The sequence below is a fragment of the Protopterus annectens genome, chromosome 2.part2 (assembly GCF_019279795.1).
Source record: "Protopterus annectens isolate FY-2018-M chromosome 2.part2, PAN1.0, whole genome shotgun sequence".
NCBI lineage: Eukaryota > Metazoa > Chordata > Ceratodontiformes > Protopteridae > Protopterus > Protopterus annectens.
The window spans coordinates 577384394-577402179 of record NC_056730.1 but is presented as its reverse complement, the minus strand read 5'-3'; the positions used below and the strand labels follow the sequence as shown (position 1 = coordinate 577402179).

Here is a 17786-nt window from a genome sequence, read left to right as displayed (position 1 = left end):
TCACTAGTGTCATAGATTCAGACTATTTAAATAGCTTCTCTGACTCTAAGGAAGAGAGTGAGATGTTTTAATTATAAGCTGAAAATGAAGGCCACAGGTTTAAAAATGCTGTTATGATTCAGTCAATGCTACATCTGGAGCAGTGATGTTAGGAGTTGTCATTTGAAGGCCCTGTTAAATGAAGTTAGAAGAGTTATGTAAAGATGTCAAGGCTCCAGTTTTTGATGGATGTTTCATGGGTTTTCTTTTGTTTGATATTTCTGCTACTCCCCTTATTTTATTGTTTTCATTAGTTAACTGTTATAGAACGCTGATCCAAATGGACCGTCTTCAGATTCGGCCCAGGAGTAAACAGCAAACAGAGTAAATTGACCAAAACAAGTGTTAGTTGATTTAACTATAGATGTTCATTGTAGTCAGTGTTGCCGTACTGATTCTTGGGTCTTCTGCCATGCAGAAGCCTGTGGCTGGACCAGGTACGAGAAGCTTTTCAGCTTCCCCCAGCCAGTGGAACTCCATGTGGACTGGCATTCAGATGTCTGCTTACAAAATGGATGTCAGCTGGTGCCATCTTCAGTACTTTCTTACCATGTAGTTTGGTGCTCAACACTGCCTTACTTTGCTAATTCAAGCTAGCCAGTGGACTGATAACACAGAGTCCTAGGTGCCTCTTTTAAATACCCCACCATTGGAGACTTTTATTTCTTTAATGTTCAATAAGATAAATTGTGCATCTTGGGGGAAGCAGATTCCTCACAAAGATTTTAATTCTTATTTCCATTTTTGTCTGAGCCTCAGCATGGATTTGCTTGTCAGTATTGTGTGAGGCTCAGCTCAAAAATAATTAAGCGTGGGTCCGAGTCCTTTCAGTTGCATGTGGAATCTAGAAAAGAACATAGTAGGTGGAGACCTGTCACAAGCTTTGGCATTTACCGGTTCCCAGGTTGCCCCCCCCCCCCCAAAAAAAAAAAGTTAGGATAAATGACCAAGGAGAGGGATGTCAGGGATTCAGAGGACATTTTTTTGCCTAGGCCCTTGTTGCAGATGTAGGTGAGGCACCTTGCATCCCCTTGATCTGAAAACTTTTAGGCTGAAATCCTCTGTCTAAAGAGAGTAGGCAGAACTGGTTTAACTTTAGTGAGTAGAAATTTGATTTGCCCTAAGCATAAGCATGATGCTTCAGAGATCATCCACTTGCAATGAACAACGGGCAAAACAGCACAATGCTTCAGAGATCATCCATGTGCAACGAACAACGGGCAAAACTGCAATTCAAATTGTAGCTGCTACAGATCACCCACCATGTCTCAGGACCCCCCATTCCACATTTCTGTAAACACTGGGAATTAAAGGTCCTACCAAACACCCTAATATTGGGTGATTTCAGTTACCCAGACATTAACTGGAAGAGCTGCTCAAGTACCAACTCCCTTGCCCAACATTTCCTAGAATTTATAAACTCAAATGCCCTGGATCAACTGGTCAACACTCCCACCAGAGGTGACAACATATTGGACCTGGTCATCACCAACATGGGTGACCAGTGCTCCACACCTGAGGTGAACCCCTCGCTGGTTAGGTCTGACCATAAACAAATCAATTGGATATCCACATTCTGCCCCCACCCCCTGAAAAGGAAACCACCTTGAAAAACTTTTCAAAAGCAAACTTCTCTTTACTTAAGAGCGAGGTGGAAAGTTTCAGAGCCCCCATGCTAAAGGATAACATTGTCCAAGCTGCAGAATCCTTTACTAATGCATTCTACGGGCACCTACAAGAATGCATGGATCATGCTATCCCAAGCAAAACAAAGACTCACTCCTCCAAGAAAAGAAAACCAGTCTGGTCGACTCGTGCCATAAACAAGCTATACAATCGGAGGAGGAAACTAATACAGAAAACATTAAAATCCCAAGAAGGGAAGACATCCCTGATCAGTATCGGCAGGAAACTACGATCCCTCATAAAATCATCCAAGGTGAGTTTTGAAAGAAAAATTGCTAAGGTCTCCAAAGATAACCACAAGGCATTCTTTAGCTATGTCAAGAATCTAAGTGGCAATGCTCGATCTGCTCGGAGTTAGTGCATAGTGCAGAATGGTACAAAATACACTGAACCGACCAATATTGCCAACATCCTGGCAGACAGGTTCAGCGCAAACTTCACCCCCCTCTCAACCTCAGAAGGGCCCATAACCATACCAGAAGAATGTAGAGCCCCTGAAATCGCAGACACTCCAGTTAAAACAGCCCTTTCCAAAGCCAAAAACACAGCGTCAGTGGGACCGGATGGTGTCCCAGGCTGCGTCCTACACGAGCTCAAAGATGAACTAACCCCTCACCTAAACACACTGTTCAAACTCAGCCTCTCCACAGGTTATGTACCCATAGAGTGGCGCACTGCAACGGTTATTCCGCTCCACAAAGGTGGAGCCACAACAGACCCTGGGAACTATCGCCCTATAAGCCTGACTAGCTTGGTCTACAAGGCTATGGAGCACATCATCATGGAACTCATTAACGGAGACATTGGGAACCTCCAAACACTGGACCCTACCCAGTTCAGCTTTAAGGGCAGATCATGCCTCCTAAACCTGGTGGACTTCTTTGAGACCGTTACCAAGGCTATAGACGAGGGGAAGGTGGTCCACACAGCCTACCTAGACCTTGCAAAGGCCTTCGACACCATTCCCCATTCTGGTATTATAGACAAGCTCACCAGCCTGAACATAAACCCCTACACCACAAGATGGGTTGCCAACTGGCTCACAGGAAGAACCCACATGGTAAGAGTTGCAGGAGCTAGGTCTGACTCTAAACCGGTTACAAATGGCATTCCTCTGGGTTCAGTCCTCCTGTTCGACATATACTTCTCAGAGGTACAGGCAAGCACAGGAGGACTATGGCTGACCAAGTTCACAGACGACTAGGGGCTATAATTAACTCTCCGGCTGACACAGACATCCTCCAAAAGGGTCTCACTGAGACGGATACCTGGTGTCAAAATCATGGCCTCAAGCTAAATGCCAAAAAGTGCATAGTCATCCCCTTTGGAAAAAACAAAATACCCACAGACTACCACATAGGTGGTAGTCCCCTAAATACGGAAGACGTAATAAGGGATCTGGGGTCCCAAGTAGATAGTAATCTCTCCTTTGATAATCACATTGCCAAAGTGGTTAGAAAATCCTTTTACGTGGCCCACCTTATCACAAAATGTTTCACATCCAGATCAAAAAAGGTCATTGTGCCCCTCTACTCATCGCTCATCAGACCCATCATAGAGTACAACGCCCCATTTGGGATGTATCTTATAAGACACCTGCAACAGCTGGAAAGACCACAGAAGTACCTCACCAAGAAGATCACTGACCTCAAACAGATGCCCTATGCAGCTCGACTGAAGAAACTCCAGCTGTACTCTGTTGCATACCGCCTACTCAGAGGTGATCTCTGCCTGACATACCAGGCCATGTCCAACCCAGAAATGATGGACATGCTCCACTTAAAGAAAAGCTTTATCCCCTTGAGCCACATGCTCTAGGGATCTAAACCTCACTACAACAATAAATAGGACGTGCTGGAGGGATAGATTTCTATCCCAGAGACTTCCCATGCTTTGGAACAAGATTCCAGTCTACATTAGGCAGAGCTCCTCGCTAATGCTCTTCAAGAGAAACCTTGACGAGTGGATGGGAAACAAAAAGTTTACCCCGGGGATCACTTCAGTGGTTCTGCTGGACAGAGGCACAGGGAACTAATCTAAGGGGGGGGGGGGGCAAAAGCCAACACATTCTGGCTAGGCTTATAAATGGCTTCGGGCAGATAGCCTAGTACCTACCTATGAATCTATAAACTGTGCTAAGAATATCAGAGTTATGAAGTCTGATGCGTTGAACGGTAGGGGTGGTTTGTTACGAGTCAAACTAATTATACACAAATTCATATTGTGTAAGTATTCAAGCACGAATTGAGCATAACTAAGCATAACATAGATTGTACGTTATTTGATATGACAACCAAACGACAAAGATTATGATTCTGAGTACAAATTCATGAAGGTTGATAAACATTTTACACCAACCATCTTTGGTATTCCAAAGATGCATAACATTTGGCTGATTCACCAGTTAAACCTATTGTGGATGCTGGAGGCCTAAAGACGCTTCCAACTGCTAAATTTTTTGATTTCAAACATAAAAATGTTTGTGAAGGTTTCACATATCTGTTAAGGGATTTGTGGAATTTCCTAAGGTTACAAATAAAAAAAAAATATATAAAATGACCTCTTGCTTTTTTGTTATAATAGATGTAAAAGACCTTTTTACAGTAAGCTCACATAAGGAGGGACTTTGTTGGTTTAATACATTTTTAGTAGCTTTTACTTAGATGTCAAATCCTGAAATTAGTTTTTAGATGGATTTAATGGAAATGATGCTTAAGAATAACTTTTTTCTGTAGTTGTGTACTTTCACCATGTAACAGGAGTTGCCATGGGAATGGCTTGTTCCCCAATTTCTGCAAACATTGTTTTGGTCCAATGGGGAAAGAGCTTAGTATTTAATGTAGATTATAAGGATTGGTGGAGTTTATATCCAGCATTCTTGGGTGATATGTTTATTTTGTGGAATGACTTAAATTAAAAATTAATTGAAATTTTGAATTATATTAATTTTACAACTTTTTTCATTTTACCCACAAGTCTTTATTTGACAGGTTGTTACCTTAATGTAGAAATCAAAAAGGACACTGGGAGCAAGAACTTTGTGTTTAATCTTTTTGTAAATCCACAAAATCAAATTCACTATAAAATTTTAATAGTTGCCGTTCCTTACATAAAAAGAAAGCCCTCATGAAGGGCAATGTAATTTGACTAGCCAGGATGGTGTCTAAACAAAGAACATTTGTCAGTGAGGGTATCAACTGAAATGTGTGTTTACCATGAGAGGTTACTCTGGGAGGTTAGTGGAGGACGTTTGTAATGAAGTTCCTAGTAAAAGAAGGGATTGTTTCTATTTCCCAATATTATAGTGTAGGGAATTGGATAAAAAAGTTGGTAAGGTAAATAGTTCACACGTTATCTAAATGAATGTAATTGAGGGTATTGATGCTGTATGTGTCAAGGAGGTAGGTATCCAGAAATGGGAACATATTGATGTTCTTCATGTTTCACTGTTGCAGTCATTACATTTGGGTAATCTGCTGGTAGGTTGCCCTCAGTCGGCCTGAATTCCAAAGTCTTGGGTCCTGCATCGGTTGCTGTCTTCTCTTCTATGACGTCAGGTCGTCAGTGGTATAAAACATGCAGCCGACACAATTTTCTTTAGTATTTCTTGCGCGGTGCCCGAAGCAGAAGCATTTTGCAAGTGCTGGTCTGCCGACTACTGAAATATTTGCGTTTAAGTTTCATAACCGAAGTCTTCAATAAAGCTAAGTGCCTCGTTCGGGAAACTTTTTCTTGCTTTTTACCGATGTCAGAAAAAGTTAATAATTGTATTACTTGTGGGAAGCAAATACCTCATAAGGATTTCCATTTATACTGTATTCCTTGCCTAGGCCCTGACCACAACGTGCCTGGCTGTCGGTTTTGTGCTAGATTTAACCAACGCACTATTAAGCGTCAGTATATTTTTGCATCTAAGTATTTTCGAAACAGATTTAACTACCCAGAGATGTCGTCGGATAGCAATCCGACTACCGGAGTACATAAAAAACGCAAAGAAAAGGACAGAGAAAGGCAGTCGAGATCCAAAACTGACGAAGAAGCTTCTCCTAAGCCAGTCGCCGGTTCGCCGGTACTCAGTGAGGCTCTTTTGCAGCCCCTGATACCCGCTTCCTTCGAGTCGCAGGCCTCTACCGACACCCATGTGGAGTCAGGCATGCCGCAAGATACTCAAGGTATTGGACCAATGGATGTATCTCCCTCAGATGGGTCCGGAGCAGCTGAGCAGGCACCGGCTTTTGAGGGTTTATTCAGACCTCATCATTTTTACATCAAACCGAAGAAAGCTGCAAAGCCAAAGGCAAAGACACCTTCTAAAACTAAAAAACAATGATGCCTGAGCCACGTGCACAGGCCTCTATGCCTAAAAAACAGATGATCAAAATGGCTGAAGACCTTATTACCTTGATCAGGGGTACCCATCCCCCTCCAGATAAGAGGCCTAGGCAAGACACTGACTATGAATCTTCAGATCAGGTTTCTATTTCTTCTGATTCCTGTTCTGATCAGGAATTATTTTTACCTCCCTATGAGGATTCTGATGCTGAGGAGTCTATTCCATTTGCATCTCCTCCTGAGGATTATTCATTTGGAGAAACCTTGCATACTTTGAGGGAGCATTTTCAGTGGGAGAGACAAGACTTCTCAGAATCAAAAAAGAGACTCAGGGATTTCCTCCTCCTCCCTCAGCACAATTCTTTAGCCATTCCCCCTGTGTTAGACATTGTGGATGATGTTTTTTCGGAGTCAAGCCTGACCCCTGACTCTTTACCTCTGGCTCCCAGTAAGCCTGACAGGTATTACAGGGTCCGTGACTCTCATAAATTTTTATTTAGAAACCCTGCTGCTGATTTTGAAACTATTTCACAGGGTCCTAAGGGAGTTAAGGCCTCAACAGCCAAAAACCCAACCCCCTCCGACAGAGATTCCAGGACGCTGGACAGATGAGGAAAAAAGGTTTATACATCTGCAACCTTGGCAGTCAGGGCCTTAAACTGTCAATTTCATATGCTTAAGTACCAACAACATGTTATGGGATTGCTGAAACAGAAAATGTTGATTTCAGAATGTGCAGAAAATAAGGAATTGCAGGAATTATTGCATGCAGCTGAACAAGTTGGAAAGCATACTTTGCAATGTGGTTTTGGTTCTTTAGAGGCCTCTTGCAGGGCCGCAGTTACTGGATCTGTGATTAGGAGGCATGCCTGGTTAAAGGAACAAAATTTGCCTGATCATGTTAAAGCTAAATTACTAGATGCACCTTTACAGCATGATTCTCTGTTTGGAATTAAGGCAGAAGAGGTTTTAAAGAAAATGGAAGACAAAGCTAAGTCTATGCAAACTGTTAGATTTCTTACAAATGCAGCCACCTAGATTCAGTAGACACTGGCCTACAAAAAATTGGTCCTTTCCTGTGTCAGACAGAGCTCAAAGGGGCAAATCCAGATGTCCCAAGGGTTCCAGGTACCAGGCTCAAGACTCAAACAGGTCAAAGCAATGGGGCGCATCCATCTCCAAATCTGGAGGAGATAAAGCGCAAACCTACAGAAAGCAATCCCAATGACTTCCCTCTGCTTACACCAAGCACTTATCTTTTGGCAGCACCCATAGGGGGAAAATTAGCACTTTTTGCTTAAAATTGGCAGTTAATAACCCAGGACAAGTGGGTACTGAACATCGTATCACAGGGATACAGATTCCATTTCCACACACTGCCAATGACAGATGGTTGGCCAGACCTGCCAAAAAACCAATGGGTAGAGGCACAGAAACAGGTAACGTCCCTCATGGATATGGTGGCCATTCAGATGGTACCAGAACAGGAAAAAGGACAAGGTTTTTACTCGACTGTTCTTGGTACCCAGAAAGGACGAGGCCTGGCGGCCAATACTGGATTTATCGATTTTGAACACATACCTGAACGTTCCAAAATTCAAAATGCTCACCTTGCAACAGCTTCTGCCCATGCTGGGCAAGAATGCTTGGCTGGTGACTTTAGACTTTAAAGAGGCATACCTGCATGTCCCATTAAGACAGTCGTGCAGAAGATACCTCAGGTTCAAGGCTGGCTTACTGCATTACCAATTCTCTGCACTGCCCTTTGGCTTATCTACTGCACCCAGGGTCTTTACAAAGTGCCTGGGACCAGTAATTACATTTTGCAGACAAAGAAGTATTCAAATATATCCTTACTTGGACGACTGTCTCATTCAAGCAGAGAACAAGGACACTCTTTTACGACACCTGGCGTTTGTGAAAAGGCTTCTAGCATGCCTAGGGTACACAATAAATGAAAAAAATCACAACTGGTACCCTCTCAAAAGATAACATTCCTGGGTGCAAGCTTGCATACAATTGCCCAGACGGCTTACCTCATGCCAGACAAACAAAGGCAACTGACTACTTACTTCAAACTGATGGCAACAAAAACCCAGTCGTCTGCAAGACAAATTCTGCAGGCTCTGGGCTTCAGGGCATCCTGCATTCTACTAATTCCATATGCAAGACAGCATATGGGAAAACTTCAATGGTACCTAAAAAGTTTATGGAGTCAGCATTCACACAGTGTGGAAACAATGATTCCTCTCATCCCCTGCATGCAACAGGAGTTTCTATGGTGGACAAAGGCCTGTCACCAAAACATGGGACTGCCCTTCACTCTACCCCCTGCCAGCCAGACCTTAACAACAGACGCATCAGATTATGCCTGGGGGGGCCCACATGGCAGGAAGATGCATTCAGGGCATATGGGCACCAAACCAAATGCATCTACATATCAACCAGAAAGAGATGCTAGCCGTTCAAAATGCTCTAACGGCATTCAAGGACTTACTTCATCCAGGACAACTACTGAAAGACGGACAACACCACAGTCATTGTGGTATATAAACAAACAAGGGGGGCACACACTCATACCCCCTTTGTAGATTAGCCATGGCACTGTGGGACACAGCTTTGACCTTCCAGATAAATATTCAAGCTCAATTCCTGCCAGGAAAACAGAGCACTCTGGCAGACGATTTAAGCAGAAACCGTATGGATCCTCACGAGTGGAAACTAAATCCACAAGTATTCAGCATAACAGAGAAATGGGGAAGCCCAGACATAGATCTATTTGCCTCTCCTCAAAATTATCAACTGAAAAGATTCTGCACAAGTACTTATCACAGACAAGCATTCATGTCATCTGATTTTGTTACTTACTTGTGATTCTAAAATGTTTGTCTATTCTGGGAAACAGACTGAATAGTATTCTGGCAGGAATTATAAATCATGATCAGACAGGATTTATCCTGAATAGGAGAGTTTAAGATAATATAATTAGATTAAACACATTAATAGAGTTTGCAAATAAGAATAAGAAATAACTTCCAGTGGTAAGTTTAGATATAGATAAAGCTTTTGATATTGTAAATTGGAATTACTTGTTTAAGATTCTTGAGGAATATAACTTCTCTTTGGAATTGAGTGAGTTAATTGCTAAGCTTTATATTCATATGCCTTTGTTAAGCTAGATTCTTGCATTTCAAAGTCATTTAAAATTTTAAAGGCACAAAACAAGGGTGTCCTTTATTCCCTTTGTTATTTACTTTAAGCATTGAACCTTTTGCCAATCACATTAAATATAACAAAGATGTAATAGTTTTTTTCAATAGATGGATAATGGCTAAGGTGTTTGCCTTACAAACACAAGATGCAGGGTTTGAGTCTCACAAAGGATAATTGGCTAGGCTTAAAATGGCTCGCAAGGGCAGTTAGCTTAGTACTGAACTATGAAAGTGGATGCCCTGTCATTCAGTTGGAAAAACCTGTCAGTTTACGCCTTTCCTCCTCTGCTTCTACCCACGGTCCTCCTAAAAGTCAGACAAGAGAAGCCAAAGATGATATTAATTGCTCCGGACTGGCCCCGCCAATACTGGTACCCAATCCTAAGGAGCTTGTCTCAATACCCAGCTTGAACCTTGCCTCAAAGACCACAACTACTGTCCCAGCAAAACAATCAGATGCCGCACAATCAACTACAGACTCTGAACCTGGCAGCATGGCTAATCATGTAATCACAATGTAAGCAGATCCACATATTCCTCAGATATTACAATACTTAACTGAGATGCTTGACAAAGGCCTATCTTTCTCATCAATCAAAATCCATGCCTCTGCCATTTCAGCTCATTACAATACAGAGCCACCAATCTTTCTCATGCTTTATTAAAACAGTATCTTAGAGGAGCCAAAAACCTAAGGCCTCATAGAAGATCACCTTTACCTGCATGAGACCTCAATTATGTGTTGGAAAAGCTCACCCAGCCTCCATTTGAATCAGCTGCTACGGCTGATATAAAGTTCTTATCATGGAAGACAGCCCTGCTACTAGCAATTATTTCAGCAAGAAGGGTTTCAGAGCTACAGGCCCTCATGGCTATAGTGCCTTTTATCATATTTTACCCAGACAGGGTGTCTCTGAGGACAAATCCTACTTTTATGCCTAAGGTGGTTTCCATTGTGGCTCTTAACCAAACAATCCATCTGCCAACTTTTTATCCAAATCCGTAGAACAAAGGGGAGAGAATTCTGCATTCCTTGGACGTACACAGACAGCTAAGATTCTACTTGAACAGGACAAAAACTCTAAGAAAAACCGAGCAATTACTAGTGTCATATGCTGCAGGATCAGAAGGAAAGGCTATCTCAAAGCAGACCGTTTCAAAGTGGATAAGGCACTGCATCCGTTTCTGCTACTCACACCATGATAAACCTGTGCCCAAGGGCGTTAGTTCTCACTCCACCAGAGCTGCAGCTACTTCGGCAGCCTTTCTCAGAGGGGTACCAACCAAAGACATTCTAGAGGCTGTTACTTGGAGTTCTGTTACACCTTTACAAAGCATTACCATTTGCCTCTCTACTCTTAAGTCCAGAGCAGGCTTTGCCACTGCAGTGCTGCAGGGCCTTATAGCCGCACCTAATGCTGTTTAGCTCTAGCCGCCCAACCATAGCTTTGGGATTCTACCGAAATGTAATGACTGCAACAGTGAAACACGAAGAACATAGTACAATTGTGTACACTTACCATAAATGTAGATGTTCGAGTGTATTCACTGTTGCAGTCCAGGTTACCCTCCCGCCATCCCCCTTTCATTCTACAGTTTCTTTCCTTCTCTATCTTCTACAACCTATGTGGTGTATTTGCTTGTAGATGAAGGTAAAGTTTATATTGATGCATGTATTATATATATATATATATATATATATGTATATATATATATATATATATATATATATATATATATATATATATATATATACGATCTTCTGGAGCTCGTTTTCCGATGTCGGTCTTCTGCGCTGTCGACGAAGTCAGGTAGAACCATATATATATATATATATAATATTGCTACCTTTTTGGGGGCACCTGACATCGGGGGAAGAAAAACTAAAGAAAATGGCATTGGCTGCATGTTTTATATGCCTGACGTCATGGAAGAGAAGACAGCAACCGACGCAGGACCCAGGACTTTGAAATTCAGGCCGACTGAGGGCAACCTACCAGCAGATTACCCAAATGTAATGACTGCAACAGTGAATACACTCGAACATCTACATTTATGGGGTAAGTGTACACAATTGTACTTTTATAGTGGGGAGTTAGTTGGTGTCCTAGGACCAAGCTAGAATTCGTTTACAAAGAGTTGTAAGAATTAGCTGGAAAAATCTTTTAGCCCAGGAATGAATAATAAAGTGAGGGCACCTTTAAATGTGGAAGGCTGTCAGTATGCTCCCTTCATGAAGGAGGCAAAGTGCACGTTCATTCTTATGGCATTTTTTGGTAGTAAAAATTATTTTAATTGCAGTTCCAAGGGGTTGTGTATGCTACATTATGCCAGTGTTGTGTAGGGAAGAATCTATGAACATATACATGATTAAAAGAAAAAACACGTTCAAGCTGCAGTGAATAAAATATGCGGTTATAAGTATCCAGGACACAAGTATTTATTTCACTCCTGGAAAAGTGAACAGCAGTCTAGGAGTAAGCATGGAGTGAACACCTGGAAGTTCTCAGAATATTTTAACAATTAACCATAAATTCTGAGAAACCCCTGAACACATTTCTGCTGCCTGTATTTGTCTTTTGAAGTTGAGTTGAATAGGTATGCATTTATTATTCTAGATAGCATATTTATTCATAAAATGTTTGTATATTTTTGTAAAAAAATTGTGATTTGTAATAGTGGAAGACAGTGAATGGCTTTTAATGGTGATGTGCGAGGTCATATGACTTCACAATTAAAGTACTTAAGTGTTTTTAATTGATGATCAGTTCTGAGGAAGTTTTAAATACGAAAGGGACTAAAAGTTCTTCACTGTTTTTTTTAATATTAAAGAGGCCAGTGGTGTGTACTCTGCTGTGTCCTAGTTTTTTTATGTATCTTGTCTGCAGGCTTCAAGTTGTTTTTTTGTTTTTATTTTTTGGCTTAATCTGTTCCTGTTCTTGACTGTGTTCACCAGCTGTTGGAGATTCTGTTGCAGAAGATGAAGTAGTATGCGAGATTGAAACAGATAAGGTATGTTTAATAGTTTGTGACTTCATCCTGGGCTTTAGTTTTCCTATCATTAATTTTAACCATTTAACCTTCAAAGCAGTCTGGTTCTTCCATGCGACTGAGCTAGGATTCCAAGTAATAAGTGGTAAAAATCATTAAGTTAATATATTAGTTTTCAGATGGAATGCTTGCTTGTGGACAGATGTGCATCCTTTTCACAGTCCTTTGAAGTTTAACTGTCAAATTGTTTTAATGTAATTTACTTGCATACTTACTTACTTTATTTAACATTTGATGTTATGTGATCCTATCTCGCCTACATTCTGACTGATGGGTTCGGAGCCGATCCTCGGCTCCGACTCGGCACGCTTATGCCAAAGAGCGAAGTCTCTTATTGGCTGAGCTTACTATATCCCAGGATGCACCACTACCAGTCCCCCAGATCTCGTTTGCCGCTAACAAGCAAAGACGTGGTCTCGAGCTTGGCTGAGCTAAGTAGTGTTTTTCACTTACTTTTCCTGTCAGGGTTTTCCTTAAAATTCAACAAAAAGCTGTTTTAACAGCTATCGTGTGTTTTTTGTGTGTGAGTGAAGATTTTTCTTGGTGAAATTCTTGTGTAGTGACTGAGTATTGTCTGACTAAAGGTCCCATTTGCGTTGTAGGGCCTTCCCCTGTCAGTCTGTTGTCTGGCTAGTCCCGAATTATTTTTAAGGGGTCTTAGATCCTTTAGTCTTATTTTTTTCTATTTGTGACAAAAAAAAAAAAAAAAAAGAGAAAGAAGAGAGAGAGAAAAGAAATCTTTCTGTGATAGAGTGTTTTGTGTTTTTGGCTAGTTCACTGTTTGATTGCCATAATGTCACAGGCTCCTAGGCCTTCAGGATTTAAAAAGTGCACTAAGTGCAGTTTCAAAATGTCGATCACAGATGATCACTCTCTCTGTATATACTGTTTGGGCGCCAAACATTTGCAGGAGTCCTGCAGCGTGTGTCACGCGTTTTCCTCGAGGGTCCTCCAAGAGAGGAAAAATAAACTTATTTTAAAAGGCCTTATTAAACCCTCATTTGAAGAGGCATTGGCTTCCTCTCCTTCTCCTGCTAAAAAGAAAAGGGCGTCGGCTCCGACCAGTCCGTCGGAACCGACCGCCAAAAGACATAGGCAGGCTTCTCCTTCGGCTCCACGGACTTGGGCCGAGGCGCAGTCTGCCTCGATGCCTCCAGCCTCGACTCCTCTGGGTTGGAGCCGGCGGCTGGGGCGTCGAGGCGGTCACCTTCATCGGCTCCACTGATCTCGGAGCCGATGAAGTTTGTCGCTCAGACACTTCCTCCTCGGCGCGAAGCCCTCTTGGCACCGATGGAAATTGGTTTGGACACTCCTTGGCGCCGATAATTGTCGAGTCGATTGAGCCGATCCCTAGTCCCTTGGAGCCGTTGGAGAAGCCTACCGGACCCATTCGGTCTCTTCCAGGTCATCAAGGATGTCAGATTCGGACATAGACAGGGTGCTCCAAAGACTGTTCCAGTCCCCAGTCTTTCAGAAATTTGTTTGGCTCCGACCCACTTGGCCGGAGCCGATAGCCCATTCCATTGCCATTCCTCCTCCGACCGCCGGCTCCGTGAGCAGGTGCTGATGGAGCCATTGGAGATCCTAGGGTCGGCTCCGACCCTTACTCCAACCCGGCCTTGGTCGAGTTTAGCACACGGACTTCTTCGGCCGGACCGGGGTGACGTTTGGGACCAATGCTGTCGGTTCCAAGCCTCCCTCCGGTGCTTGACGCGGGACTTCCGTCTGCTATCATGGCTCGGGACGGACCCTCCCAGGATTCTGGGGTCCGGCCTTCAGAGCTATGAGGAGTGCCTTGGCCAAGTCTTCTTGGCCATCTCACGGCTTTACCGGCACCTTCCCTGGGCATGGAGACTGGGTCTTTGGCAGTTCCACTGTCTCTAGGCAGCGGAGCCCGGGGCCTGAGGTTACCCCACTGGGGTTCCCCTCCTCCTGAGGGTCTTCGGAGTTGTCTTGGAAGAGCCCCAAGGAAGAGATCGTGCAAGAGGAAGCACGTGGACTCCCCGATGAGTCTCTTACATGGACACTGATCTTGATGATGCGGAGGGGTCCCCAAAGTCGTCCTCGGATGAGGTCTCATTTGCAGACATTCTAGAGATCCTTAAGCAACGAGGCGGCTGGAATTCCAAACCCCCTCGCTGATGAGTCTGTGTTCCTCAAGGCCTTCGGGGCTCAGCCCTCCGCCTCCTGGGTGTCTCCGCCCTTCGACGAGCTCCTGGATTTGGTTTGTCGGAGGCGTGGGAACATCCAGATACTGTGGAACCAGTGCCTTCTCGCCCTAACAAATTTTTGTCTGCCCCACCGAGAAGGAGTTCTTACGAAAGGCGTGGCTGTAGATGCCATGGTGGTGGCATCTGCTACCCAGCAGGGCGTGGCAGAGGCTTCAGCGTCCGTCCATCCTCCTAATAAGGAGTCTAGGAGCATGGACGATGCAGAAGCGCACCCTGACTTCAGCGGCCTTTACTCTGAGGTCCCTGAATTATTTGGCACATTTCACCAGACTACAGAGGGATTTGGTCAAGGAGCTCTCAGACTCCCTCTCAGGTAACCTACCTGAGCAGCTAGCCCAGTCGGTTAGCTCTCAGTTGGCTATCCTTACCTCGATTTCTAACTCGTCCATGAGGCTCATTTCATATGCGACCGAAGGGGCGGGCAGAGCGGCAGGCACAGGCGTGGCTCTCGGAGACAAGCCTGGCTCCGTTGTGTCATTTGCGGAGGCCTTCAAGTCTTCCTTTGCCGGCGCTCCCTTTGATGGGTCCTCTTTGTTTGGACCCAAGGTAAAGACACTCTTACCGCTGTGAGTAAGAGGAAAGACTTTATCTGCCGTGGGAGCACGTTATTCCACTCCCTTCGGCCTTATCCCAAGGCTAAAGAGGAGGGAAGATGTGGTTCCATAAATCACAGAAATTCTTTCCTCAACAGCAGGAAGATTCCCCTTCCAGAGGCAGAGGACGGGAAATTTTTCTGGGAGGCGCCGTCCCAGAGGCGGCAGAGGCCCCGCAACACTGGAGACCCGAGTCCTTTCGTGGCTTTTCAGCCTCCCACACTCCATGAGGGATTGCCCGGCTGTGCTGCTCCGGAGCCAGTCGGGTGCCGTTGCCAAGCACCTAAAAGCCTGGGAGTCTATTACTCAGGACAGATGGGTGCTTGGATTATTGCGGAGGTTACACCATTCCCTTCACACACTCACCCCCACCATCCAAACAAATCCCGGACCCACCACCCAGTCAAAGGGAAATTGCAGCCGTAGAAGCTTCAAAGCTGCTAGAAAAGGAGTCATCCAACCGGTCCCCACAGACCAGATCAGATCCGGAAATTACTCAAGGTTCTTTTTAGTGCCAAAAAAGACAGGGGACCTGAGACCCATTTTGGATCTCAGCAAACTAAACCAGTCCATCATGAAGTCCAAATTCGAATGGTCACTTTACAATCCATTCTCCCATTGTTGGAGAAAGATGTTTGGATGTGCTCCATAGATCTCAAGGGCGCCTATTATCACATACCGATACATCAGGCGTCCAGGAGGTATCTGCGCTTCAGCCTGGGAGACAGTCATTTCCAATTTTGTGCACTGCCCTTTGGTCTCACCACAGCCCCAGGGTGTTCACCAAGTGTTTGGCAGTAGTGACTGCTCACCTGAGGAGTCTCGGATTCCAAGTGTTTCCCTATCTGGACGACTGGCTCCTGACTGCCACCACCAGGCATCTACTACTAGAGAACCTACAAGCCACCATTTCCCTGGGTGCTTCCCTGGGAATTACATTCAACTGGTCAAAGTCTGTCTTGCTGCCTTCTCAGCGCATAAGATTCATAGGAGCAGAGATAGACTCAAAATTAATGCGAATCTTCCTTCCTACCGAAAGGATACAAACATTACAAGATCAAGTCCGAGCCCTGCTTCTAAGATCCAAAGCCCCAGCCAGGATGGTTCTGCAACTTTTAGGTTCAATGTCTGCCACGGTTCTCCTGGTTCCTCTGGCAAGATTGCACATGAGGATTCTTCAGTGGCTGTTATCGACACAATGGTCTTTTCAGGATCTCCCCCTCAATCATCACATACTGATTACAGAAACGTGCAAACGGGACCTCCGCTGGTGGCTTCTGCCATCCAGTCTGAATCAGGGAAGACCTTTTGTTATCCCCCCTCCGGTGGCCACCTTGACAACGGATGCCTCCCAGATGGGGTGGGGGGGGCATTGTCTGGGCAGGTCAGTTCAGGGTTCTTGGCTTCCAAACGAAACATTTCTCCATATCAATGTGTTGGAAATGAGGGCTGTACTTCTGTCCCTACAAGCCCTTCATAAGTTTCTCCCTCAAGGCGTTATCGCCATCCACACAGACAACATGTCGGTGGTCTGGTATTTAAACAAACAAGGAGGGACCAGATCTTACCCCCTTTGCAGAGAGGCCATGAGGGTGTGGGAATGGGCAGTGGCTACCAAGCGCTTCCTGGTAGCGACCCACATTCCAGGAAAATCCAATGTATTGGCAGACAGACTGAGCAGGACTATTCTCTCTCCTCACGAGTGGTCTCTGAACGAGACAGTAGCAGCTCAGATTTTCAAAAGATGGGGGATTCCGTGCTGCGACCTGTTTGCAACACCACAAAACACGAAGTGCAAAAGGTTCTTTTCCTTGACCCCGCGTCAAGGGGATGCAGCTACGGATGCTCTAGTCCAACCTTGGCCAACAGGACTGCTTTATGCTTTCCCTCTGATTCCACTCCTCCCCAAAGTCATCCAGAAAGCTTCCCAATTGGGGTCCACAATGATTCTAATTGCTCCGTACTGGCCTCGTCAGGTATGGTTCCCCTACCTACAGAAATATACTCTGGACGGTCCTTGGTTCTTGGATCTAACTCCGGACCTTCTGGTTCTTCAGTCGGGACAACAGCACCAGTCCCTTCACACCTTGAAATTAACAGCTTGGCTCCTCCACTTCCGACTTTAGTCAGAAATCACACCTTGGACCCGGAAGTTATTCACATTTTATCTTCAGCCCACAAACCCACCACTAAGAAATTGTATCACAGTAAGTGGAAGAGGTTTGCTATCTGGGCTATCTGGGCTCAACTCAGAGGCTTAGACCCTATTACTGCCCTGATACCAGAGGTCTTGAAATTTTTAACATCCTTGTTTAATCAAGGATCTTCAGTCTCTACTATTAAAGTCCAACTAGCAGCTATCTCCAAATTTCACTAATCCATAGACCCACCGTTGATGAGCAGCAGATTATGTAAAACTTTCATGAAAGGTGCTGTGCTTTTAAGACCCCCAGTTTTTCATTCTGCACCTCCGTGGGATCTTGATTTGGTACTTCGTGCCTTAACATCTTCCCCCTTTGTACCAGCTGCTACATGTGAGTTGAAATATCTGTCTTGGAAAACTGCCTTCTTAATTGCAATTACCTCTGCAAGAAGAGTTTCAGAACTTCAAGCCCTATCTATCAAACCACCGTACTTGATTT

The 17786-nt window shown here is 44.3% G+C and overlaps 1 protein-coding gene across 1 annotated transcript in view; it reads left to right on the top strand.

Annotated features, from left to right (window-relative positions):
- The window catches only part of DLST (dihydrolipoamide S-succinyltransferase), a 1212631-nt gene that overhangs the window by 194762 nt on the left and 1000083 nt on the right, over positions 1-17786 (top strand). The window contains exon 6 of the mRNA XM_044064453.1: positions 12226-12281. Coding sequence (XP_043920388.1) covers positions 12226-12281 — 56 coding nt within the window. The remainder of the gene's footprint in view (positions 1-12225; positions 12282-17786) is intronic.